The 26,842-nt window shown below is 39.9% G+C and overlaps 1 protein-coding gene across 2 annotated transcripts; it reads right to left on the reverse strand.

Moving 5' to 3' along the window:
* Nucleotides 1–571: 571 nt before the first annotated feature.
* On the reverse strand, nucleotides 572–26,585 carry mrc2 (mannose receptor, C type 2). 2 transcript variants are annotated; one of them, XM_040045275.1, is made up of 29 exons: nucleotides 26,150–26,585; nucleotides 20,551–20,943; nucleotides 17,748–17,921; nucleotides 17,454–17,618; nucleotides 16,577–16,690; nucleotides 16,174–16,317; nucleotides 15,894–16,085; nucleotides 14,326–14,480; nucleotides 14,075–14,179; nucleotides 10,056–10,171; nucleotides 9,818–9,966; nucleotides 7,756–7,973; nucleotides 7,202–7,344; nucleotides 7,014–7,110; nucleotides 6,799–6,928; nucleotides 6,662–6,694; nucleotides 6,385–6,551; nucleotides 5,963–6,131; nucleotides 5,734–5,876; nucleotides 5,443–5,551; nucleotides 5,180–5,346; nucleotides 4,994–5,102; nucleotides 4,664–4,902; nucleotides 4,403–4,565; nucleotides 4,131–4,280; nucleotides 3,754–3,867; nucleotides 3,208–3,387; nucleotides 3,038–3,061; nucleotides 572–2,934 (listed from the first exon to the last, which is right to left on the reverse strand). In XM_040045275.1, exons 1-29 carry the CDS (start codon nucleotides 26,274–26,276, stop codon nucleotides 2,717–2,719), a joined length of 4,407 nt encoding a protein of 1,468 aa, XP_039901209.1. In that variant the 5' UTR covers nucleotides 26,277–26,585; the 3' UTR covers nucleotides 572–2,716. The 2 variants fall into 2 exon arrangements, with proteins under 2 accessions (XP_039901209.1, XP_039901208.1); XM_040045274.1 differs by having other exon boundaries at nucleotides 572–2,937.
* Nucleotides 26,586–26,842: the final 257 nt, after the last annotated feature.

The raw sequence follows: 26,842 nt of genomic DNA on the forward strand, positions 1-26,842 counted from the left end.
TTGTTTTTCAATCTGATGCTGAGACTGAACTTCAGCAGATTGCCTTCATTATGCTTATGTGCTTAAATGCACTGAGTTGAGTAACTGAATCGTGCTATTGGCTAATGACTTAAAAAAAAATTTTTTGAACAGGTGTTCCTAATAAAGTCTGGTTTCTCCAGAATAATTTTCAATCTCTAATTGGACTAGACACAATTAAACTGAATGTAGTAATTCCCAGCAGTAGCAGCAGCATATCAGACATAAACACCTAAGTCGCACAGAACAGCTGATCTATTAAAAGAATGAGGAAAGTGTAAGAAGTAGTTATGTCAGAAACACACAATAACCAGTTACAGACAAGTGTGGGAGTCAGATAACAACATTCAGCAGCAGAGGTCTCATACAGCAGGTGAGGTGTGCCCTCTTGTGAAAAACATCAACACTGCAGCCCACATTTTCCACATTGATGGTTGAATCCACCTCCCTGCTCGCTGCAAAAGAGTGGGACTTGGCCTTGACAGATAACTGGTTCCCACAGTCACAAAAGAGTTTGTTTTGGAATGAATGATAATTCACGTGAAAACAAAAGTTTTCAGAACATAGACTTTTATTCATTTCATATAAAAATGACACAAAAACTTACAAATTATCAGGTGCTTCAGGTATCTTCACAGGGACATGAGCCAACCTGCATCACAGACACTGGGGATCACACCGATGCTTATCTCACTTTTACATCATCACCTCAGTAGGTTCACATCTACTGCGCATAAAGGCAAACCTTTACAGCAATCCACCAGCAGAGGACAGAGCACGCCCGGACTAAACCCCTGCACCTTTAACATTCCTTTTTCTCTACCTTCATCTCTAGCTCCTCCTTACACTCCTCCTCCTTTCCCCCTTTTCTTTACTTATTTTTTTTTTCTGTTTTTTTTCTGACCTTCATGTCCCAAAGCCCTCCTCTGCTGATTGGTTCCAGACGTGCCACTGAGCTCTTCTTGCCGACTCAACATTCCACAGCTGGAGACTGCGCACACACTAAAACACACACTTCTACTTACTCCCTATCCTTCTCCCTTCCCCCTCAATCTTAGTCCGACTCACAGAGCAAAAAGGGCTGTGATTTTTTTCTTTTTCTTTTTTTTTTTCCGTAACAGCTTCAGTGAAACACCAAAAGCCTCAGACTGAAATGGCTCCAAAGCATTCCTCTAAACAGGAAGACAGAAATGCACTCAAAAGGCAAGGAAAATATTTGATGAGGCAAATGTGAAAACTTAAAACGACTGAATTTGGTTTTTAGACATTTTTTTTTTTGGCTCTCATATTTGCAACTGTGTCATTCACATGAACGGTGTTTTCTGTTGCAGGAGAATTCGACGTTTAAGTGGCCAGCATTCCATAAAAGGGGGGTATGCGTCCAAGTGTCTTTTAAGGGTTTTATGTAAGTCAAACCAGCATCATTAAAAAGACAAAAAGAAAAGAGACAGACAGATATAACATAGAATGGGAAAAGTGAATAAAGGGTCATTAAAATGATTAATCAGGAAAATATCAAATTACAACTGCTTTGCATACAAAGAAACTACTGCCCTTAAAAATGCTGAATCAGCTCCAGATGGCAGTGTGAGAAGCCAAAACAAACAAGTTGGGAGCAGTTACTGAGCCTTAAGGAGAATGACTAAAGGCAAGTGGCAACAAGTAAGACCGAATCAGATCAAGACAATGGAAGAAAGTGCGGAAATGTAGATCATAAAGTCATGGAAGCTCAAAGTCTGATCATTTGATGACAACCTTCAGACCTGCTATACCAACAAAAAGACAATGCAGTCTATTTAAAGACCAGCTTTCAATACAAACTTCTACTTATGTGCACAATTATAGTGTATGCCCTCAGACGGTTTGAGGTCACTGGTCCCTTTCACCTTCCACACATTCACATTTAGACTTCTTCCTCCTCCTCTGCTCGCCTGACAGCTGGTGCCGACGTGTCACATCAGGAAAGAGGAGGGAGGCAGGCTCACAAAACCACACATGCATTATGAGATACACTTCTCTGCAGCTGCACAGATACTGAAAAGTCAGTGGGAAAGACACATTTACACAAGAACCAACAAAAAACAAGTTCAAGTTCAGGTTAATACTGACGTGGCAAAAAAAATGAAAGAAAAAAACAAAACAAAAAGCAAATCAGAAAAATGACTTTGATCCCGAACAAGACTGCAGATATTCAGATGACAGAAAAATGTTGTTGAAACTGATCCGTAGCTGTGAAATTTTCTTTTGTCAATCAAAATAGGAAGAAAATATACAATGTGAAAAAAAACCTGAATTTGGCACCAGGGAAGGCAGCAAAGAGTTTTTGCATAAAACTGGTTTTATGGTGAATATTTCCAGCTGGGACAAATTATTCCCATCTGATCCATTATGGCCTTCTTGAATTCTTTTTAGGAAAGAGCTGTGCAGATGGAGGTATCTGATTTGTGAAGGGAAAAATCACTTTAACTGTTAGATTTCAATTTCAATTTAAAAAATAAACATCTGCTGCGCTCCACACAGCCTTTCAGCACTTTAAAAATCTTTTATTGTTTGGTTTTTTTCTCGGTTTTTTTGGTTTCAAAAGTGGCAGCAAAAACAGATACATGCCACAACGTGTATTCAGCACTTTGAAATCAGCCTCTACTGTGTCAGGTCGGGTTCAGTCCCGGGTTGGTCCGTCAGTCCAGGGCGGCTCGGGCTACTCTGGCTGCTCATTCAACTCCATGTCAGACACCAAGATATTCTTCTCGGCCTGTTCTGCACTGTTGGAGTTGGTGCGGCTGTAGCGGGCCCCTTCATAAGAGCCCCGCGATCCAACAGTTCGGTGTCGGTAGAAGTAGATCACGCCAACAATCAGCACCACAAGCACCAGGCCCGCTACCATAACAACAATCAGCGTGGGCAGGCGGTGACTATCTACTGGGTAGAGATTGAGAAGGAGAGATGGAAATCTGGATAAGCGCACACAATTCTGGCTTCAAATGAGATGAATAACTTAGCAGTTGTGAACAAAACTTACCGTCTGAAGTTAAGATTTCAGCACCTGCGGATGGAATATTGAACAGTCAGTAGTGTGCTAAGAATCTGCATCATAATTTAGGCATTTCCCTTAGCAAATTACTAAGAAACATAATAATGACTGGCAAATGCTGCTTAACATGACAGTTCAATTAACTTCTTTGTGCTTACTGCGAGGCCGTTTGCAGATGACTCCGTGTGTGCGATTTCTACAGGAGCCCGGCTTCCACCGACCAGTGTTGCTCTGGATCCAGAAGCAGGAGTTGATGGACAGCACAGAAGAAACGACATCATGTCCCTCCCAGTTGGTATACAGCATCTCTGTGCCCTCAGACCACACTAGACCTCTACCTGTGGTAGGAGCATGAGCATAAACATATTCAGAGGGCAGTTTTCAAGGACTTTGTCTTTAGTTTTGCATAAAAGAAAAACACACTCTGCTTAAAAATTCGATCTTCTCACTATCTCACCAAATATGTTTTATAGCACTTCATATAAATTATCAAATTACTCTAACTAATAATAAGATAGTAAATGAACTTTTCTGGAATAAGGAGACTTGCTTGCATTTAATAATTATACTAAATAAACTGAATCACAAAAGATAAACTGCAAGCATTTCCCTTCCATAAGTAGTTTCAAGTCTGTCAGCATGGATTTTAAATCTGCTGCTATAGAGCGACATAGAAGAGACAGGCTGAGGCAATAATGTTGGACCTTTCACGCTGACACCCAGCCAAGCTCCATGTGCCTGTTCTGCATAACTCTGGATGTGCTCCCATACAAATCCATTCTCCGTCTCATCCATGATAGAGAGAAGTTCTGCTCCGACTAGAAGAGACAAAAAAGAAAGAAACAGAGATGGAACCAAACAGAATTGATTACTAGGGAGACAGAACAGTTCTGCCCCAGGCTGAATGACAACGTTGCTAAATTTAGTATTATTGATGTATTTTGTCAATCATGTTTGCCGTGGACAAGGACAGGGCTTTTGTATTTAATTGGTTTTCAATTTAGGGTTACTTTATTGTACAGCTGTACAAGCTGTACAATAAAGCTAGTGGAGACGTGTGGTTTCTGAGATGCTTCCATACTTTTTTTGCAGGATCTATGTGCATCATCCTGCAGTCTAAGCAGCTGCAAATTGAAGGCGTAACAGTGGTTTCTGAAAGGGACCCAAGCCCACTCTCCCAGAGACTGGGGGCACATGCCAGGGTAGATCCACTGATGAATCACAGGCTCATCTGGCAAAAACAAAACATTTGAATGTAAGTCAAAATGTTGTCAAAGAATATTCAGTCCTACTAAATTGTTATTAGCATTCTTTTTAATGCAGTCCTATATTTGGTTGTTGATACACACATACCACTCATTTGACAGATAGCAGCATCCAGTCTCGAATCACAGGGAGTCACAGTCCATTGCCCTGTGGTGGTCATGTGACCACATCCAGCCATCAGACTAGGCTCTCCATCATTCCAGTTTGAATATATGACATCTTCATTATTCAGCCAGGTAAAGCTCCTTCCCTGAACCAGAAAATAAAAAATTATTTCACTGCAGTTTCTCTCACACTGATAAAAAGCTTTTCAACTGATATTTGTATTTTTAATTATAATCGGCTTACTCCATAGTTGTAAAGCCCAATCCAGGCTGGCTGGCGCAAGCTGTTTATAAGCAGTGTGAGGTAACCTTGCTGGAACGGATCCTTCACCCTGGCAAGAGTCCCATTCAAAGATTCACAGAGGTGCAGAGCACCAGTCCAATCCAGGCGTTTTTTCACCACTCGATACGTCACTCCCCCCAGCTCCACGGGCTTAGACAGGGAGGCAGGAATGAGGGCCGGAGCCGGAGGGAGACCTTGTTCTGAAGTCAGATATGATAGTTAACTAACATATGTAATTCTTATTATAGCACTTCTTAATTACACTGTCATAGTAATAAGTGATTATCAGACCTTGTTGTCTTTGACAGATGAAGCCATGACTTTCCATCTCACATGCTCGAGAAGCCCACATGCCTGTTTTCTTCTGCCAGTTTTCATGATACATCACCACACAGTTTCCCTGAAGGGTGACAGTGAAATATTTAGAAGAGGAACAGACTGATGACAAAGCCATGACATAAAAAGTAATGTGAGTACCGGCGTCTTGTTCTGGTGTGGTCCGCTGTTGTCGAGAGGCTCGCCAGGTGCCCAATTTGTGTAGCTGAGCAGGCCAGCTTGGGCCCATTTGAAATTTGCTTTAGAGTCTGAAGTCAGACCCACCCAAAGTTCAGCGCTGGCGTTCTTCAGCAAAGTGGTGACAAAAGCTGTGAGGAAGAGAATAAGTTGCACGACAGTCTGATGACACACCTCGTCCACCCCCAGGTTTTGACTGTATGCCATTTGTATTCTCCTTTAATTACCTTGCTGCAAATGATTGGATATCACTGCCAGGACACCTCCCTGACTCTCACAGTTTAGCTTGGCTGCGGACCATGTGACTCGGTTTGACTGATCAAATACTCTGAAACACTACACAAGCAGACAATATCGCTGTTTTACTGTAGTCAAGTTGCATAAGGATGCCTGAAATACAGCATGTGCTCTGTTGTTATTGTAGTTCTTGTACTTTACTGGCTGCATGCAAAATTTATTTGAGTCATCCTTCGTACAAATGACCATAATGCGTTATGCTGTTACACTTTTAGCTCTACCTTATGCTGAAAGGAAGACCATCCATCACGACACCCTGATGGTGGATGAGGGGATGGTGGAGTTGGAGGAGCGGTCCCTGTGACATTCACTCTCTTACAGATGTAAGGCAGGTCAGAGTGGCACTTTTGATCAGCCCAGTCCTCTGTTTGGGTTTGAGAAAGACACGCTAATGGAAATACTCTGGAATTAAATGAGCTTCTCACTATATCTCTTTCCAGCTGCTCTTACCTTTGTTGGCTGACATGCAGATGCATTTCCGATCTCTGCTGATTGGGAGCGGCCTGCCAAGGGCCCAGGCCACATAATTTAACACCGAGTGATCAGACCATCGGAAGCGGCCGTCATTTTCATAGGTGTGAAGTCCCAGCCACCAGAGGTCACCTTCCACCTTAGACATCTGAAGGTGGGACACAAACTGTGAAAAAGTGTGTCTAGGCATAAGAGGTCTGTTTATAGAAAAAAGAGTACTACAGATTTATACCACAGTATCACTGTAAATGTCTAATTATATAAATAACTGTAGTTATATATAGTGTAATGGTTAGATTCTGTAATGATGAAGCTGGACTTTACTTGCTTGCCAAGACAATGGCAATTAATTTCATTTTTTGGACTAAATTAGTTCCTGTAAATGATGACGAGCACCGTGCCTTGCGTAAAGTGTTGGCCAGGAATGTCTGCTCCTCTGCTGAGTGAACCGAGGCCAATGAGGAATCAAACCAGGAGCAAATCCTCTGGGCTTGGTCCCAGGTGCTACGGTGGTCAAAAAACTTATACTCAGCCTCCCGGAAGCCAATCCATTCAGGTGAACTGGTGCCTGAATGGAGCCAGGAAATTAAAAAACATCAACAAACGTTGACACGTAGAAGGAAGGTTTTAAAATAAAAACAAAGGTGATAAAGAGAAAGCTATGAAAATAAGACAGACCTTCAGTGATTTCTGGTACCTTCTCAACACTACCTAAAAATACAGGAAAAAAAGTTGTGACGACCAACAAGTATATGTTTTGACAATATGTATTGATCCAACACATGATTTATGCTTAAAGTCCACGGCTGTTTTACCTCTAGGGATCTTGCAGATCCAGTCTAACTCAGAGTCACAGTGCATGGCCAGCCAAGTCATACTACCCAAGTCTGCCGCAGCACACTGCCGTATGTTGTAGTAGTACCGACCAAAGTTCTGGTATGTTAACTGAGACACAAGCAAGGATTAAACAGATTGCATTTGAAGTATTTTTCATCACTCGACATGTAGGCTGCTTGTTATCATGACTCACAGCTAGTCCATCACTCCACTTCCAGCTTCCATTGTCCATGGGGTTCCTGCGATTCAGTCCAATCCAGAACCAGTGCTGCTCATGTTCCTCTGACTCCCTGTGGGGACACATCATCGCCATCAGCCTCACCACCACTATCCATGCCATCGTCAATGTGGCATATCATCTAAACAACAATCCACACACACCCAAAAGCCTCATGTAGGATCTGCAAAACAAACTGCTCCTCCTCAGGGCCACTGATACTCAGCAGGTTGGCTCCGTGTTTCCTGCAGAAATTATGAGCCCGCATCCAAGTTAACTTCTGTTCCAGCTGGGAGAAATGAAACACCTGAACAGAGATGATGAAGATGTCATTCAGTTTAATTAATTCTGTTCTTCAAATCTTGTTGATTGCTGAAAGAATTATTTCTGTTACAAGTGGCAGATTAAAATTTCCATAAGTAAAAATTCATTTCTTTCTACTGAAACGCAAAAAAAAAAGAAAGAAAAAAAGAAAAAGAAAAGAAAAGAAAACCTGGTGCCAGCATGGCAACACAAAATTGTGCAACCCAATTTGGAACCAATGGGAGGGTCTGCTGCAAAAAATTCACCAGTCATTGGCAGATGCCACCCATAGATGCCATCTGGCACCAAGATATAACTAACTCCATACCTGCACAAGTCTGAGCACCACACCACTTTGTTATAAAAGAAGTATAATTCTTTTCTTTTCTTTTCTAATAACACTTTAATTTTGAACCTTGTAACAGTAGCGTAGGTTGCTGTTGCTCTTCCAGTCGCTGGGACAGGACCCGCTGAGGCTCGGGGTGGGCTGAGGGACGGGGAGCTCGGGGCTCACAGACGTGTTCTGGTTCTGACGGCAGATGAATTTGGCCTTTGATGATGCACACTCCCTCACATCCCACAGACCTGCTTCTGTGTCCGTCGCCATAGAAACACAGCCGCTACTAATGTTGGCTGAAATAGATACAGGGGCGATATGTAGGTGAGTGGAGAGGAAAAGAGGCTGCACTGTGGAAATGTGTGGAAATGATCTAAAGGGAAAAATGTGATTATGCATTACTCATTGGGCAATTATGGCTGTTGAATCTTGTATTTAACCTTTCTCAGTACAGACAACACACATTAAAATAACTTGTTGCTCTATTACTCACCTCCCTTATGGTTCATCCATAAGGATGACATATTTGCTGATGGGAAGTGATAGAATGCTGCACATAGAAATTTCAAGCTCTCTTTTAATCAGGAAGAAATGTCAGGCAGAACTATGGTGCAGGCATACACTGTGCAAAGGAAAAGTGCAGAGAACGCTTCAAAGAGCACAAGCATCTGTTTTAAACTGAGTAAAGTTCAGACAGTTTACATCTTTACATCCATTAGTGACAAGTGTGCATCTGTTTGATTTAGAAATTGTTTCCATTGTAGATCTAAACTCCACAATGGTCAATATTTTACTGACAGAATTTCCTTCTCTGCTGCTCTGATGGCTGTTAAAAGTTTCCCAAGAAGTAGTCCAATTTTAAAACATTAAATTAAAAGTAGCACAAAAGCACCCTTCAGGCTAATTGCAACTGCTGCTGATTATTTTCCAAGACACGCAGATTGTCTGTTAATCAAGACTGCCTAAGAAGTAAATGCCTCTAAATGTTGTTCTAAATCTGTATTTTGGCAAAAGAATAAAACACCTGGGACCAATCTGTTTTCTTCTTTGCATGTTAAATCACAAATTGGTTCTGAAACAGAATTCATTTTGATTAAGAGACTTCACTAACCTACTTTTATTTTAGGGGCTATTGTAAATGACCTGCTATTATGTAAGCATAATGCAGCTAGCAACAAAAAAGAAAACAAGAAACTTTTGCATGTTCCTCTTTTCATTTTGTTTTCTCTTTTCTGTTAATTGTAGTCAATCAAACAGGTAATTCTCCATACAAAAACTCCAGGGTGGAATGATTGTACAGCATACGTATTTAATTACCTTAAAAAACAAGAATTGGACACAAATAAAAATAAAACCAAACTGTACAACCAATTCTTGTTTTTTCAATCACCTGGAAAAAGAATTGTAAAAAAACAAAAAACAAAACATAAAAAGGCCCAAATTGGCATAACATTCATGAATGTGAGGAGTGTATGTAAATTTCTGAACACAGCTGTATTTTATTCTTATTATTATAACAAAACAAGACCCCCCCAATATAATATAGCAAATATATGAAAAAAATAAAGCAGAGTTAATTAATCAGTTAAATCCTTAAACTAATTGGCTAAGGTAAGTAGTTTAGTGATAATACAGCCCTATCCCAACTATCAAAGGCAAGCACATCCTGGACAGTCTGTAGCAATGCCATCACAGAGAGACAGACAACCTTTCATGCTAACGGTCACACGTACTGTCACTGTAGAATAACCAATTAACCTTGCATGCATGTCTTTGGACTGTTGGAGGAAGCCGGAGCACTTGGAGATAACCCAAGCAAATACAAAAAAATCCATGGAAACTCCCCGCAGAAAGAGCCCCAGCTAGCAGATGGATTCAATTATATTATATTTACTTGTATATTATCAGAGAAGAAAAACTCAGCACTTATTTACTGGCAAAAACTTGTTCACTGGATGTATGGTGCTAAAGGATTTTTTTTGAAGATTGTTTAAAATCTTCAGTGGTTTACAGTATATCAATAATAACTGATTTAAAGTTGCTCTGCAATTGTTGTAACAACAGTACAGTTACCAGCAGTACAATATCAGGTCATACTGTACATGCCATTCTGCTAATTTAAATCTGAAGTGTGACCCACCTGGCTGGTCTCGATTCCAGTGGGTGTAGGACACTTCATCATTGGTAATCCACTGGAAAGCACCGTGATTTCCCTTGTTACGAAGACCAATCCAAAAGGAATCTCCAGAGCGCCCGAACACCAGGCTGCTGGCGAAGGCTTGCTCAAACCTTTAAAAGCGACGAGGTGTTTTAGGGAACTAGGACTGACTTTTAATCGGTGCAGGGTAAAATCGCTTCCCTGTCAGTGCAGTATTTACCTGTTAGTGATAGTAATAAGTGTGGCTCCTTGGTCCTCGCAGAACTTTCTGGCTCCATCAAAGGTGAGCATTTCTTCTCCCACCCAGTAACAAGCAGGACTGTGCCACTTCCAGCCCTAAGAAGAAAGGAGAGGAATTTAACAGGATGTGGAGACTTATAAAACCAAAAAAACCAAAGCCTTACAAAATAAATATACCAGTCAAAGAAAGCAAGCATCTACAAAGGTTGGGCAACTCTTCAAATTTTCTAGTTTAAAGTGTGAACGTCAAAGTGCATCAAAGCACACACGGAGACAATCATACTTATTTTTGGAAAATGTTTTCTCTCAGAATCATGACCACTGAGTTATGCAGTTTAAATTCATTGTGTTTCACCAGAAAGAGTTAGACGAACTATGTAAAATCATGCAAGACCCACCACGCTGTACTTTTTTGTAGGAAAAATACAGCATATAGTATGTTTCCATGCAAAGCATTTGAATGATATTTTTCACAAAACACAAATTAGTGTATGTAAAAACAGAAAGCTGATAATTTTCCATTTGCAGAAAGAAAAAAAACCTTTTCCTGGACTCAGTCCCTCCTGCCACCTCATGTACTGTAGCTGTGGTCGTGTACAGACACAGAGTGCAGCCAACATGTAGAAGGGGTGAGATTTTGCATGAGAACGATAGAGAGAGACAGGTTATATACAGCACTGTGTGAATAAACCCAACCCTAGGCCTTTTGCACAACCACATTTGCCATCTAGGCAGAAACCCCAAAGGTTTCAGCTGCTTGAGAAGCATTATTTCCTGAAACTTACACCTCCCCAAAACCCTTTGCTAACCACCCTTTGCTTGTGTTGCATTCAAAACATTAAACAACCCGTGCTGACTGATGTTAAATTTCCAGAACGCTACATAAATGATTTATTTCTGCTAGTCTGCAGTGTTTTTATATGTAAATTATATAGAAGCATAAACAATCACCCATATGCCATCCATCATTTGACAACAAATGGTATGCTGATGTTCTGTAGATGGAAGTACACTATTCCCAGTACACTTACTCACACAAAACATGGACACAAACAATGGAGCACATTGGGATAAGTCCCTTTGATGCTGTAACAAAGCACATATATAGCTAAGAAAAAACCCCCAACAACAACTATAACTTGCCTTCCCTTCATTTCTTTAACAAGTTCCTTAATGTGTCTCTTTTATACTGAGAAGCTAGCATGAAGTTGCTTTTCCGAGCATTTTTCTTTCTAGAAAAAAGCACTATGGTAGCAGTGAAAGTAAGTTAAAACAATAATGATGTGGGCTTGACAGCTGAAAAACAAGCCGAAGCTTTTTTAGAGCAGCTGAGGGAAGCTTTGGGGGGGGGGGTAATATTTTTAGCTTGCTAATGTATGGCTTGCAGGAAAATCTGTTAGTTTGAGTATATTAGTATGAGGAACGGTGGCTCTCTAAAGGTGAAAGACACAGATGACTGAAATAGTAAGCACTATTGCTGAGGCAGTTAGCTAACTATGAATGTACTGAGTTGAAACAATCCAGATCAAATGTGAGCTCAGACACACTTGGCCATCAGAGGTCGGTTCTTAAGTCCATCTCACAGGCCTGAGGGAGCTATGTGACATGAAAAAGTGTCTGGGATCACATTGTAAAGACACCTTTTCATTTTGCTGTTTGCTGTAATTCCATACACACTCAAAAAATGAAATTGGGTGGTTGTTACATGTACAAGATTCAAGCTTGTAATTTGAACTAAATAATTTCATTTTTCTATGGCGAACGTAATTAAATCATGTAGCATCTGCATGAAATTCAGCAACTTAATTTGTTCTTGTTGAGATGACATGATACAATCTAGTAAGAGTGGTTAGTTGCCTGGACTCATGAAGTTCACAAGATCACATTAGATGTCAAACTGCAGGAAAAACGCTGGAGTTTTAAGAGGCAGACAACTACACCCACACCATGTGTATGCTATCGCTATTTATTGTGGTTTAACCTGTCAATGACAAAAACATACAGAAAATTCTTCATCAAGCCTTGTAATCATAGCTTTCCTAGTTTTGGTAAGCCTGGATTGACAGCTTGGTGGCATGATGGTTAGTGGTGTTGCCTCACAGCAAGAAGGACCTGGGTTCAAATCCACAATCTGGCTGGTTTGCAGTGTGTAATTAGAGTTGGGTTAATTGGTGATTCTAAATTACCAATGAATGTGCAAATGGTTGTTTGTCTCTATGAAATCATCAACCCCCATATTGGTTCATTAAGCATGACTAGCAGTAATTGCCTTGATTAACATAGTAGTTGTTCAAACAACAAGATTTCATTGCATTTTCCTAACGTTTTTAACCTGTGTAGAATGAATTAAAACAAATTTCACTCTACATACTTCAAGTCAATGCAAGTATACTACGTTGATCCAACATAATCTGATTACATTAAACCACCAAATCCCAAATGTGTTGCTTTGACATGGTCAGAAATCTGTTATAGTACTTGGTTAAATCACGTGGAAAAAGGTGCCATGATTAAATTGTGTTCAGCCAACAACAGATTTTTTGAGTGCAGGAAGGACATGTGGAGAAGTGGGGAAACACCAAGTTCAGTTTTCAATTATTTTAGGACCTCCTTTCAACACAGCCTGGTTGAAGGACCATAAGCAGTTCCAGTTGTATTGCCCATCCTGCCTGTGGCATCAAATCTGATGTATTTCCTCCCTGATTATTTACACATGAAGCAAGTGTCTGTGTGGGTTCTCAGTCAAACAGGTCATTGTAGTCGTAGGAGGTGGAAAGGAAGGTGACTGGACTTCTTTAAGTTATTAAAGTCACCGTCTTGAAGCAAGTGAATTATCCAGATAATTAAAATAGTACAACTAGAAGCCAAAAAAGCAGAAAAACAACAGCTATCACAGAAAGTTACTGCTTCAGTGAGTAGGTGAAACGACAGCAGAGCAGTATCCATTACATTTTCTGAAAAATGAACCCAGCACTAGATGGGGTAAATAGCTTCAGGATCAAGCAGCACAATATTGCTGAAGCAGTCAGTGGGCTTTCTGTCATTGTTGTTTCACATGTTGCGTGAAGTGAGCTCATCTGCTCGAGACAAACCGCACGGCTGCAAGACCCTGCAGCACAGGCCATGCCAAATGACCCCTGTCACATTACCACCCATGATGCCTCGGTCCCCAGGGACAGGGAGGCAAGGATTCATTACACCAAACAAATGGTCCGTCCATATGCAGAGCTTTGCTGAATGTAACAGCTGAGAAGCAACACGACCCTCAACTTGAGATCATTTACATCATAAATCAGTACTTAGGAAAAATATATAGCTGAAAACACTGCTGAAGGGCATAAAGACGCACAGATATGAGCTGTAATTTCTTTTCTCGCTACAGTGATCCACTGTGTGAAACATTAATCAATCAAAAGGCCCGTAAATGTAGTACGTGGACAGTGAATGCTTCCAGCGATGGTCAGGTATAAGTGGTGTAAAGTCTTGTGTGGAGAGAAGTATGAGCTGTATAATCAGGGACAGATGCACAGATGCCACATCTTTTTTTTTTGCATGTGGTGTACACACATGTTGAAACAAAGAAACACAATTATTTTAATTTATTTAGAGTTTTTTTTGTCCGAGAGAATAGTTTATGTGCGCAGGACTCAGTCTCTGTGGTGCACTTTGTTACTTTCCAAGTTAAATTATGATTTATATTCCAGTTACAGTCTGGGGGCAGTGGAGTGGAGTTGAAGAGTGAGAGATTGAGCGGAGCACATGGAAAAGAGGCCAAAGGTGAAGGAATGGGTGAAATATTCAGAATAATAATTATCCTGTCAACAGCTAGAATTCTATGCTGAATAGCTCTGAATACATTATTTATGGTAAAAGAGAGGGAAATATAGAAAGAAAAAAGTCTGTGTCTACAGTAGGAATGAAACAATTACCAGTAATCTAAAGCATAAATAGTAAATGTCAAGGAGAAAATTAAGTATAGAGAGAAGAAAGGAGTTATACCTTTTTACACTGTTGGTGCTGTGGCTTCCCATCACTCTTTGTTCCTGTTTTTTTGCAGATGGAGGGCAGGGTCAGATTACAAGGGCTGTCATCCCAGCGGCCCTCCTGCACATCATTGGCAAGACACAAACAGAAAGAGAGAAAACAGCTGGTAAATATATACAAACGGAGTCTGGCTGATAGTCAGGGTCTGTTACTGTGGCATTCTTATGGCCCCTGGTTAATGTGAGGGTGCAGAAGGGATCACTCACAGGTCCCCACATGGAGACGCAATCTTCCTGGGTGTTGCGGAAGTTATTGGGTTCAAAGGGATGCCAGTAGGTGAAGATAACAGGAGTGTGATCAGTCCATTGGAAGTCCATTTGCATGTCAGTGTCATGGAGCCCTACCCACAATTGCTCAGTGTCTAAAACAAAAAACAGACTGTTGGGTTAAAAAGATGATTATGGACAAAAGAAATAGGCTTAAGTTCCAACTGTGACATTTTCCATTAGGTCTGGTAATTCGTTGGAGCGGTTTCATGACTAAAAATATGATTCCACACTTTGTGTGCTGTTTTCAAGCTCAGGAAAGAATGTGAGAAGGAAGGAGAGAACTGTCTGGTTTCCTCTTTATTTAATCATGAAGATTGGAGGCATATAGAGGGTTGCTGCAATCTTTTTAAAATCAAGTTAAGGACAATTTTAGAACTTTTCAAGCAATGAAATCTAACAGTACTGGTTTCAGCAGTGTATGCTGTATCACCACTGCCACATTTGTTAACGTTCAAAACTGTGATGCAGATTTATGATGTGCAGAATGTCTTAAAAGAGGATTACTGTTCTGCAGCAACATGACTGTTTCATAAAGGCTTCAACTGCTTTCTTTTTAATAGCTCCAAACTTAAAAGTTTTCAGCACATGGCAGTAAAACAAAAAACACTAACTTGATCTTCTTTTCGCTGCTCCCATTAGGGGTCACCACAGGTATCTGCCTCCAACTCACACTATTCCTAGCACTCTGTTCTGTTGCACCAACCCTCTGGATGTCCACCTTCACTGCACTCATGAACCTTCTCTGCTGTCTTCGTGTTTTCCTCCTGTGTGCAGCATTATTCAGCATCCTCTGCTCAACATATCGACTCTGCACATGTCCAAACCATCTCAGCCTTGCCTCTCTAAATTTGTCTAAAACTGATCAATTTTGCTGATTAAATTATTATATCCAATGATATTAATATATAACTGCATTATAAGCAGAATTTTAAAGTTTTTCATCATATAAGACATTTTAAAGATTCACTGGATTCACAGCAGGGAAATTGTAAAACAGTATTTGTTTTCTATCTATTTACTTTATTTTTAACATGGTATATTAGAGTAAATAATCAAGCTTTTAAAATGAAATTCTCTTTTAAAATTCACACCATAATCACTGCTAAAATACCAGCATGTTCTCTCCCATGTGTTTAAAACAAAACATAAAATTTCAGACATTTCTGTTAAATTTTGAGGATTTTTTTGTGAATCTACTGGGCTTTAACATCAGTTATGTAAACTCTCCTTATTGGGCAAAAATCCTGTGTCTACATTATGCCTGAAAACAAAGGTTTTATTCCCTCAACTTGGTTATTTGTAGGAAGTCTGCTGCAGAGGCACTAGGAATCTGCATTACATAGATGTCCAGTTAAAGCTGAAACCTATTTGAGAAACATTTGATGAACAAAAGTGTGGTAACATCAAGAAAAACCTTAACTTTGATTCATTTTTGACTTTGAGAGGAAATAGTACAGTACTATAAAAAACAACAACAACAAAAAAAACCCCACTAACAAACACACCTTTCTTCAGGTCACGTATGATGAACTCCAGCTCAGGTAGAGTGTGGATGCTAACCAGGTTGGCCTCCATTTTCTGGCACGTTTTCTGAGCTGTATTCCAGTCAGTTTTCTCTGAAGTAAGCTTATAGCAACCAGCCTGGAAGGCCTGCCAGCCCACATCACACTCATATTTCTCATCATCTGCCCACGAATCTGTGTAACCAGAGAGATAAAACCCATCAAAGTTGGACTTTTTCAGTGTGGTATTACTGTTTGCATTAAGAAACATAAAAAAACTAACCAGTGGTGAAGGGGTCAAGGGTGGCGTTGGGTCTTTTCTTGCAGACATACGGAAGAGCAACTGAACAATCGCGGTTTTGCCAACGACCTGATGACTCAGTTCTTATTACAGCACAGTTCTTCTCTTCAGCGTGATTTGGCTGTTCTGAAGATGAGTAAGAGAGACAAACTCTTCAGAAAATCACTGATTTCCAGGGTGTCAATCCCAAAATACTCTCAGGCTCAAATACTGTGGTTGCACCAGAGAGCTGCCAAGCAGGTGTTTGAACTGAGAACTGAACTAAAAACAAGCATGCATTTTTTTCTCAGCCATCTGCAGGAAATAAACATTCAAAAAAAGAAAGATCACAGACACTTCAAGCTTTAAAAAGACAGAAAAGCTTGAACTGTTTTTACAGGCCAACCTTGCTCCCAGTTGAGATACTTGAGTGGTGAGGAGTCGGCCCACTGCCAGCCTCCACTGATGTCCAGGTCATTGAGGCCAATCCACAAAGCAGCACTGTAACCAGTGAGTAAACCTAAAACAGCAACAACATCTTCTTAAAATAAGTAAAAAGATAAATGAAAATGGTTTTGCTATGTGAAAGTAAAAAGTTACTCAACTCTGTCAGATTAGCTGTGACTTTAACAATCACCACTGCACCCGGCAGATTACACAATAGTTATGTAACAACAGTCTAAGTGTAGCCTAATATTGGCAGGACAGTCACATCACCCCCAAAATTCAATATTCCTGTTGGCAGAGTGAATCTGCAAACCAAATATTCTGTTTGCCAATATGTTACACAGCCTGAGGTACTGAGTCCAGTGGGATCACACCAGGCACATCTGCATATTGCTTTTATTTTTATGGTCACTACACAAAGCAAAGCCTGTTTTTGTCCATCCATCCTTCCATCCATCCATCAACATATCCAGTAAAATGTCTCAGTTGGGTTGGAACCAATCCTAGCTGTCCCTGGGCGAAAAATGGGGTACACCCTGGACAAGTGGCCAATCTATCACATGTCACCAGAACTGTAAGGTTTTTATAGTCACTGATTGTGGAGTTGAGAAGGTGAAAGCACATCTAACAGAAGTGCAAGGAACACCCAGAATCTCCCAGAAAACCCAAATTCTAATAGATTTTACTTTTCCACTGTGATCAATTGTTATGTTGTGAATAACAGCATAAAAATGTAATGGCATAGAACTGTAAAGATAGGGTTTCACTTTATATAATTGCATTAAAGAATCAAGAATAAAGCATATTTCAAACAGCAGTGAACCTCTGCACATTACCATTAATGTAGGTCTGCTCATGCAGCTTGGTGATGCTTAGCAGGTCTGCCCCCTGCTGCCGGCAACTGATCCGAGCCTCGCTCCATGATAGGGTTGCCTGGAAGTTAAACTGGTAACAGCTGTCTGTGACCGGGTCAGTATCCCAGAAAGTTTCACAGCCATTACCTGACAGGGCAAAGAAATTAACAAAAAAATTAGAGGAAAGTGAAAGAATCACTTTAATGTTGAGGACTGAGAAATATAAATGTAAGACTACAGTATCTTGTAACATCAACATATAAGACTATAACTTACTCTTGACAGGACAGAATCCCCAAAGCTCGTCTTTGCCATAGTCATAGGTGGTGGCACACCAAAGATGGCCATCTTCACGGCCAGTGCTGGTACAAGTGTGGAACCACTGGCCATCATAAAGGAAGGGCAGGTAGCAGGGGCGACCATTAGAGTTCCCCTGAATTGTATAGATCTCTGCAGAGTAAACACAAGAGAGACTTTAAAATCCTGCACGGAGCAGCAGAGAAAGTCTGTGTTTGTTTTCTTCTGGAGCTGTGCTTGTGAACTTTTCTGAACTCAAATACTTTATATGTTTTCTCAGCAGCTTTTATAATCAAACTCAGGGTAAAAAACAGAGGATGAGCTTACAGTCAAGACAGTAAAGTCAAATAGTGGTCAGCGGAAGGAAGAGTAAACGGGCGGGGTTTCCAGAAAGCCAAGTGTCTTTTATCATGAACATCAAGCAAAAAGAGTTCAGAAATTCCTATGATATTAGAAACGATTAGCCCCAACTAATTATATTCCAAAGCAAAATCGTAAATTATACATTAACAAGAAATTATGTCTGATTTCTACTTTTTTTTTCCATCCTAAACTCGCCATTTTAGTCTCCACATTCCACAAGTATAGTACAGTGTGAAAAACAGGGTGAAAGCGAGGGAGTGTGAGAGGGAGAGGCTGGATCTGCGGTGCTACCAAAACAAGTCACGCCAATGGAAAGTGAGGCAGACATGTTAAATGAGAGAGGAAAGATTTCTGAAGCTCCCTCCCTGACTTTCTTCTCTGCCTTTAGCATTGACCGGCTCTTTGGCTGCAGAGGAGCCGATGCTCGGCTGACTAATATCAGAGGCATTCCTCTCCATGCGCAAGCAGACTTCACAAAGGAAGTTGTAAAGATTGCCACTTGAAAGTTAAAAATGTCAATCCTCCCAGTTTGCATGCCACAAAACAAGAAAAGGGGAGAAAAATATAAAAGGGCGACTTTTCTTTTTTGTGTTAACTGCAGCTGAGCACAGCATGTTAACTACAGATTTATATGGCTGACCGACTCTAGCTGTAAAATTTTGTCAAAGAACAACTGTGACATTTGATAATGGTAAGAATGGAACTTAAAGTGGAAATGGGGCTTGGGTACCAACCACAATGGTCAGATTTAATCTAGATAGAAAACTAAATATACGAAATACAAATATACTTTAGGTCAAGAACAACTTGTGTGTGTTTACCGGAGTTTACACACACAACACACAATGTTTTTCCTTGGATTTCCGGCTGGCAGCCAGTCCTCTAGCATTCCCTAAAAGCAACATGTTTTAAAATCCATTTGATCGGATACAGCTGTGGCATCCACAGCAGTAAGTCTATCTGCCACACAGACGCAGAAAACACGCAGAGAATGATGACCTCACTCAGTGTGATCATACAATGACCTCATATGATGTCATGTAGTCATACAGATGAGTCTATAATTACAAACATTCAATCCAATCTACATTTTTAAAGGATAATATCTCTGATTTCATATTGTATTTTTGTGAAGCTTACATGATTTTGAAATATATATTCATCTCTATGCAAAAGCAAGAAGAAGCGAACTTGTGATTTTAAGGGTTTCTCAAAGTGCTGCCTGTTGCAGTTGCAGCCCTTTGTAACATTTTATGGGATTTTGCAAAGGCCGTAGGAAAGAATGCGCCTTTGCAACATTTAATTCATCCACAGCTTATGTCATGCTATGACGTAGCCGTGCAGAAGGGTGCCAACTGTGCATTCCTCTTCAATTTATACTTTTCATTTCCAGCAATCAAAGTAGACTAATACTAACACAGAATACCAACATAATACAGCATTCTTGGCACAGACACATCATAAACACACTCTTTAGTGTGAGTATGTTTTTCTCAGTGTGTCTCTTAATCATGCTGGATTCCTAAAACATCACTCAGTCTTCAACATTTGTGAACCCCCAAACTAAATCTTGATCTAAGCTGCCTTTGAACAATCTTATTAGATAATAAACCATTTTATTGTTATTGTGCAAAAGGAATAAATAATTTGAACGTTAACAGCTTACTGCAGTTTGGAGTAAATATATTGCATGCATTGGCTTATAACATGAATATTAGAGCTACTTTAAAAACACTCTGAAATGAACATATCAGATATAAGAAGACTTACAATTAAGAATTTTTGATTTTCACCAAGGGTTTCATTATTTTCATAGCATTTTAACAACATTTCTGGAGACTGCCGAAACTCAGGAGAAGAAGTTGTGTAATGCAGGAGGATAAATACCCTAAAAATCAGAATAACAAAAAAAAAATACTCATAAAAACACAAAGAAACTGTCTTTTGGAGGAGCTCCTCGGCACATAATCCAATACAAAAATACAGTAGAATAACCCGAGGAGAACAGTTCCCACCAGGCATTCTTAAGTTGAGCTGAAGGATGAATGATTTAGAATTCCTCCTGATTATTTCACAGAACTGAGCTACTGGAATCATCTGCTTTAGGTCATTTAGGCAAAAGAGGCTCAACCAACTAGAAATTAATTAGTATATGCGTGTTAAATTAATTAACTATTTGTGGCTTTTATAAAAATCAGAAAACATTATATGACTAATTAATGCAAAAGAACGGGATCGTGTGTGTTTTCAATTGTTTTTTAATCTTTCATTAATTCTATTTTAATTTTTGCTTATCGGAATGCTAGTTTTAAAAACAAAGTTATTTCAGAGTGACAGATGTATTGGCACAAACACAGATAAAGACTATCTACCAATTAGATAAACACTGCAAATTTGAACTGATAACAATTACACCTACCCTGATTTGTTTTGGAGCACAGATCTTGCAGCCCACCATGTAGAGTCCATTTGGAACGGCCTACTGTCAGATTCCAGGGTAGATCTGATAGAGGATAGCTGTTGAAGTTGTCCAGCACTTGGCCACAGTTCCAGCTCCAGCGTACTTTGGGGGGTTCGCGATCACAGGTGTATACTCCTAAAGGAAATTTATCCAACTTCAAGCTGCTGTTATTAGTGATCACACCCAGGCACAAGGAGGAGCCCAAATTGAACAGCCGCCTCCGAGTCACCCATTTCCAGCGCTGGTTGGGTTCCTCACAAGCGGCTGACAGGGCAAGGGAGCGATCCTGCACCCCCAGGCACTTGCCCTGGCCCTCAAGGTAGAAAGCAAAATCATCAGACTTGGCAGGCGCTGCGCAAAGAGAGAGATAGAAACAACATTAGCACTCAATCTAGCTTTTGATAAAAACAATATCTTGTTAGCAACTGCTGGAGCAGCAGAGGTCAGAGGCAGGATCAATATCTAGTGTAGAACTAGTGGAAGTTGTGGACTCTGATGTCCCAGTGTGACACACTGCAGTGGAATTAATTTGCTAATAATCCTAAAGTGACCCTAAAATCCTTCATAAAAGTTATATTAGAGTCTTAGGCAGGGGGGAATTGCAAAAATGACCTGCAATAAACTGTTAAAAAATGGCTGTGAATGTCTTTAATTCAAGGCTAGTGATAGAGGTTGAATCATTTCTCCATCCTTCAGGTTTCAAGAATTTACGCCATTCCCACCGATTAACATGGAGTTCTCATATTGTTCACTAAAGGTGGGGGTATCTATTTTGCAAAGGGAACAGGAGTTTGGGGTTAGATAAATATCTTTATCATTAGATAACTGTAAAGTGACTTGGCTCAAGTGAGTGATAACAAGTTTTGATTACTTTAACCAAATTCATTTTCCTCAGGTGTGAAAAGGGTAGCTGTTTTTGCTCTGCAGATTTCTCAGCTCTGCAGTCTGATGTCTATATTGGTATTATGGCCCTTTTATAATGATTCTCTGAGAAGCTGCGGATGCCTGCAGCCTGGTGTTGCTGCACAGAGCCTTACAGTATTCACATATTACCATTACCCCAAGTAAAATAAAACATTACCATAAAACTAAAGCTATTTAAAAAAGAACACATCCTGTGTGGTTGGATGCAAGCTTCAATGACAAAGATTTTCTGTAACAAAACCCAGCACCCTGTTTCAGAAAATGTTTGTGGTTTATTTTAAGTTTGCCTTTTCTTTTCTTTTCTTTTCTTTTTTAGAACAAACCAAGAAATCAGGACAGTCAAGGCACTGCTGTGTGTCGTGGTGAAGGCAAAAAACAGACAAAAACAGGCAAGTCAGAAGCATAAAACTGACCTAAAATTAAAAGTATTTCAGAACAAATATTTCCAAAATAAACAGAAATATGTTCTCTGTGGTTCTGGGTTTAGCGATTGAGGGACAAAAGCGAGACCCTCAGCATTCCTACTCAGCAGGCTCCTGAAAGAGACCAGGAAGAAGGGTAAGAAATGGAAAAATCCCTGGGCACTGTGGTAATGGCAACATGAAGTGTCAAAGAAAGGTGTCGGGCCACCATGTCCTACCAGTAATAATGAATCCATTCATCTATTGATTCTCAGAGTTTACGGAACTCAAATCAATTACAGGGACTATCTGAAAAATAATCCTTATTGGGACAACTCAGAATAGTTCAAGTCAAAAGTCATCACTAATCCACTGTCAAGGGGTCAAGGGTTCAGATTTTTCTTTCTATATAGATACCTTAGACAAACCATTGCTCAGCTAAAACACTACAAACCTCCCGTTCTGATTTTATGGATGGCGAAACAATGAAGACTCATAATGAGTGCCATAAAAAACACATCCCTATAATCTGAAGGAGTCAACACGCCCTTCTACAGGCTCTCAGCCTCTGTGGCTGTGTTTCTCAAAAGCAATATACGCTCTGATTGCAAAAAAAAAATGGCCAAAGCTCAGTGGCAGAGCAGTTCAGTTTGAAGTACAATGTAATCAGATATGAGGCCAACCTGCTCTTAAGTTATAGCAACCACTCATACAGCAACAGCGAGACAATAGGCTTATCTGCTACGAGCTCACTTTTCTAATCATGAGAAGAATTAGATCAGAGGGAGTAATTTGCCTGAATGGGGCACAAAAGCCATTTGCTTTTACTTCTTTTCAGGGTAAAAGCAAGTGGGAGCTTATACTTCATCGTCCAAGTTAAAAAAAAAAAAACATTCTGAATGCTTCTGAGGCAAAACTATCTTTCCATGTGTCTGTATTTCTACTCACTCTATTATTGCACTGCCTGGCAAACGTAAATATACTTCTGACTTTTCTGTGACCAGTGTCTTCTGTCTCTTCGGTATTTCCTTCAGCCACAAACCAAAGCATTTAATTTTATAATTAGCAGCTTCTAACTTATTTAATCTTCTGATTCTGTTTTTTTAACTGTGCTGTTTTGCCTAGAAGTTAGAAATCTACCAAACAGAGACATTTCTGGAGTAAAACCAGTAAAATGCAGGGATTTTTGCTTAAAAATGACTCACTAAGAATTCTTTCCAGCTCATATAAAATGTTCTATCATTGACTTGTTCTCAGCTCTAAACGGTAAATCATTCCTGCTTTGCAATTACAGAGTGATGTGTGCCTCAAAGAGGTTATGCTCCAGTCTTTTTCAGGATTTAGTTACATGTCTCACTGTAAATAAAAAGTTGTGTGAACACTTGAGTAGCTCAAGTTACACAGTGCTGACTTGTTAACAGGCTGAGGGATAAACTGAAGTAAATCACTTTGATGCTATTCTGAGCCTTTAACAATAGGAGTTATATAATAATAATAATAATAATGATAATGATAATAATAATAATGATGATGATAATAATAATAATAATAATAATAATAATAATGAAGTGCTTTAAGCAGAAGAGTGCCCGTGGGAAGAGTTACACACAGTACCGTGCCAGTCAACATCTGGATTACACTGCACTGAATGAATTTCAGTGTGTGAATATATGCTTAACATTAATACAGTGACAGGATGAGACTCTCCTCTCATAAGCTTTTGAACCATTAGACAACCTGAAGCTGAAGTTCCAGACATCAAGAAGCAGACTCGCAGTTTTAATTCCAGCCTGGAGGCGACACGACTGAATGTTTGATGTGAGAAAAACTCCCGGGCAATCAGAGAGAGTGCAGAATTCCAGATTAACTTTAAGCCATTGAGCCCTGTGAAAGCTAAGCCACAACAACTCTCCTGCTGTGATCTCATCCTTTTCTTTGCCCTGTCACCCCCTTTTTCAAAGCCGAAAATGGTTTCCTACCGAAGACACAGGCTGAAACACACGGCCAAGAACAACTAGCAACAAATGCCAGGAAAGCCAGATATTCCCAGAACCTCAGATTCTTGAATGCAGTCATCTGTTGGAACAGACTGGAGAATAATACTTAGAGATACGGGCAACAAGTCAGTAGCAAGTCTTGGCTCATAACATTGTTCAACTAACTTCTCAAAATTACACTATTTTGAATGTGAATGATTGTTTCTGCCTGACAATTAAAACCAGGTGGATTGTTCATTTCCCCGTCATTTGTATTTTTAAAGTTATCTCTAAGATCTAAATCACTGTATGAGTCAAAGTCTTTTCCCCAAATAACCTTATTTTGACAGATGTACGAGATAAAACAAAAAAGCAGATCTTTAACTGGTCAGTGTGATAAAACGGCAACCAACAAACAGACAGGAAATTCCAGCTGGCTGCTTTTGCTTCATTGGCGTTTTATGGTGGTCTGGCGTTTGAAGCAACCCTGACTGTGGATGGGCTTTTACCTCATCTGAAGAGAAGGGGTTTGGAGAAAAGAGTCTATTTGCATTTTGCAGCCACACTCTGAAACAGAGCGAACTGGAACCTCTGGGAAAGTGCAGATCAAATTTAGAACCCAGAGTGAGAATAAGTGCACCCCATTGAAACTTTCCATCACTCCCACACTTGTAATGGTGATAACAGTTTATCACAGTGTAGGTTTAGCTGTTAAATCAAGTGAGAAACAAGCCGGCTCTATTTCTGCTGTTAACTGTGATACTTTTTTAAAACATTTTTAAAATAAATTTAATGGAAGCTTGGTGTGAGAGCTTAGCGCTGGAGGATGCTACATCAATACTGAAAATGGATGTGAAACTTATTCTGAAATGGCATGCCATGCTATTTTCTGCCACTTATATAAAAAGAACAAAAACACACAAAAAAACCCCAAACATATCTTAATCCCTTTTAAACCCATCATTTGTTTGAGCATCTACTAAAAATCAAACAACATCCAATGAAAGATTTAAAACAATTACAAAATGCTGGCCTATTTTAGACCAAAGATATTTTGGGGGTAAATCCGGTGGCTATGAATTGCAAAATCACCCACAAAGCAGGACATCAGGAGGCAGCATGTCATCTTTTAAAATCAGTAAACTATCATAATCTTTTCACATCTCATCCATTTGGTCTAAAAAACCCTTGACAATGGCAGAGAGGTGCAAGTCAGTTCAAAACTAACAAAAAAGGATATTTATATGGCATAATCCAGTTCATGAACTAACCACGACCTTCAATATGCTGACTCATGTTCTGAAGTTCTTTTGTGTTCCTCAACACAAAATATACTGCATATTGAACTATATTGACCACAAATTCAAAGGGAAAAGAAAAACACAAACGCACACACAAAAGGCTTTTTCAGGCCTATTTCACATTTTGTCATGGATTGGTGTGCAGACTGACATCCTCAAACTTCAAAGTGTTAAACAGCATAAGAAGCAATTTAATCACATGGAAAATATTAAATGAAGATTGGTCAGAATGCATTGCCTAACTTATTGAATTTCTTTGTGGTAGCTGCTTGTACACAGTATTTAATCATTCATACAAAATGAAGAAAAATAGTCACTGACAGGTTAAGCCTAGTAAGTCTGACAAACTTTTAGATGACAAGCATGAAATTGAGAGAAATTAAGCAAATCTGATTTAAAGCCAGGCGTTTAAAAGCAAACAATGATGTTATCTACCTCTTTTCTAATCTTTGGAGAATATGTGGGTTTTTAGGTGATGTGCAGACCTAACAGTTATGTAGGGCCGGACTGAATGTGTTAATTGCAGCCTGTAACAGGATGCAAAGGTCACATCTGCCCGCAGGGTGCCAAATGAAGCGTCTCTCCAAGTCGATTTTACAAAGCAGTCTAAAGATTCCCATCCGTTACCAAAATAGATCAAACAGGCCTCTCAAAAAGGTGCCTTTCTTTGTGTTTTCTGATGAACTTCACGCATAAATAAGAATCACTATACAGACACTAAGCCTGTAGCCTCTTTCCTCCTCCCCCAGTTTTTCTCCACATCTGGTTCCACTCACTGCTTGGCCTTTTTGGTTCGTGGCATACCAAAGCACTAAAGCCACAATGCGAAGCTTTTAATGTATTTTCCGCGTGGAAGTCTTTACCAAAACAAATGCATGCACAATATGGTTACTGCCTTCCTGCTTTTTCTCGACTTTACATGAATGAAATCAAGCAAGAGCTGTTTTATGCTCACCCGTTACGCTCTTCTTCAGTTCCAGACTAAAGATGAATAAATATAAAGTGCATTTGTAAAGTATAAGTTGCCGATTTGTCCATGTTGCCCCCGATTCCTTGTTTCGGTAACTGCGCTTGCTTTGCATGCTCGAAGCCGCACACGCCAGCACAAGCTGCAAAAACACCCAAATGTGGAGAAACAAAGTAACGTCGGAGCAACCCACGGCCCGACTGTTTGACTCCGAGGACGGAGGATGCAGAGCTGGTGGTGGCGAGTCTGACCGCTAGAGCTCCGTCTGCCTTTCAGTCAGAGGAGAGTGAAATGAATGGAGCAGAGTCAACACTGAGAGTGTGTGACGGTGTTGATATGGTTCCCAAAATGAGGTCCGAGCGTGTCATACAGGACGTCGAGTTGTACTTCTATAATGTAATGTCTTAATGTTTGCTTAATCATCCAGGTAAGTAAATCCCAAAAGGTTGATTCTGTTCATCTGGACGTAGCGTTTCCAATGGGAGAAACGTTTCGTCACTTACCCAAGTTACTTCTTCATTCTCAGCTGACTACAGGTTTCCCCAACACTGCACATGACGGAACTCAGTTATTGGACAATGTGCTGTCTTTGTAATCTAAAAACAATAATTTTTTAAAAAGTAACAAGGCCGATATCTACATTTTTAATAAATTATACACATATTCAGTGTTTTTGACCGC

This window comes from Simochromis diagramma, unplaced genomic scaffold (genome assembly GCF_900408965.1).
Source record: "Simochromis diagramma unplaced genomic scaffold, fSimDia1.1 OVJJ01000321.1, whole genome shotgun sequence".
NCBI lineage: Eukaryota > Metazoa > Chordata > Actinopteri > Cichliformes > Cichlidae > Simochromis > Simochromis diagramma.

What these genes read in the sequence shown, in the direction of transcription:
- mrc2 (XM_040045274.1), bottom strand. Translation starts at nt 26,276, where the DNA reads ATGCAAAGCAAGCGCAGTTACCGAAACAAGGAATCGGGGGCAACATGG. An exon ending in GTATCTCAACTGGGAGCAAG is followed by an intron (nt 16,318 to 16,576) that starts GTTGGCCTGTAA and finishes ACTCATCTTCAG; the next exon opens with AACAGCCAAATCACGCTGAA. An exon ending in GGTACCAGAAATCACTGAAG is followed by an intron (nt 6,552 to 6,661) that starts GTCTGTCTTATT and finishes GGCTCCATTCAG; the next exon opens with GCACCAGTTCACCTGAATGG.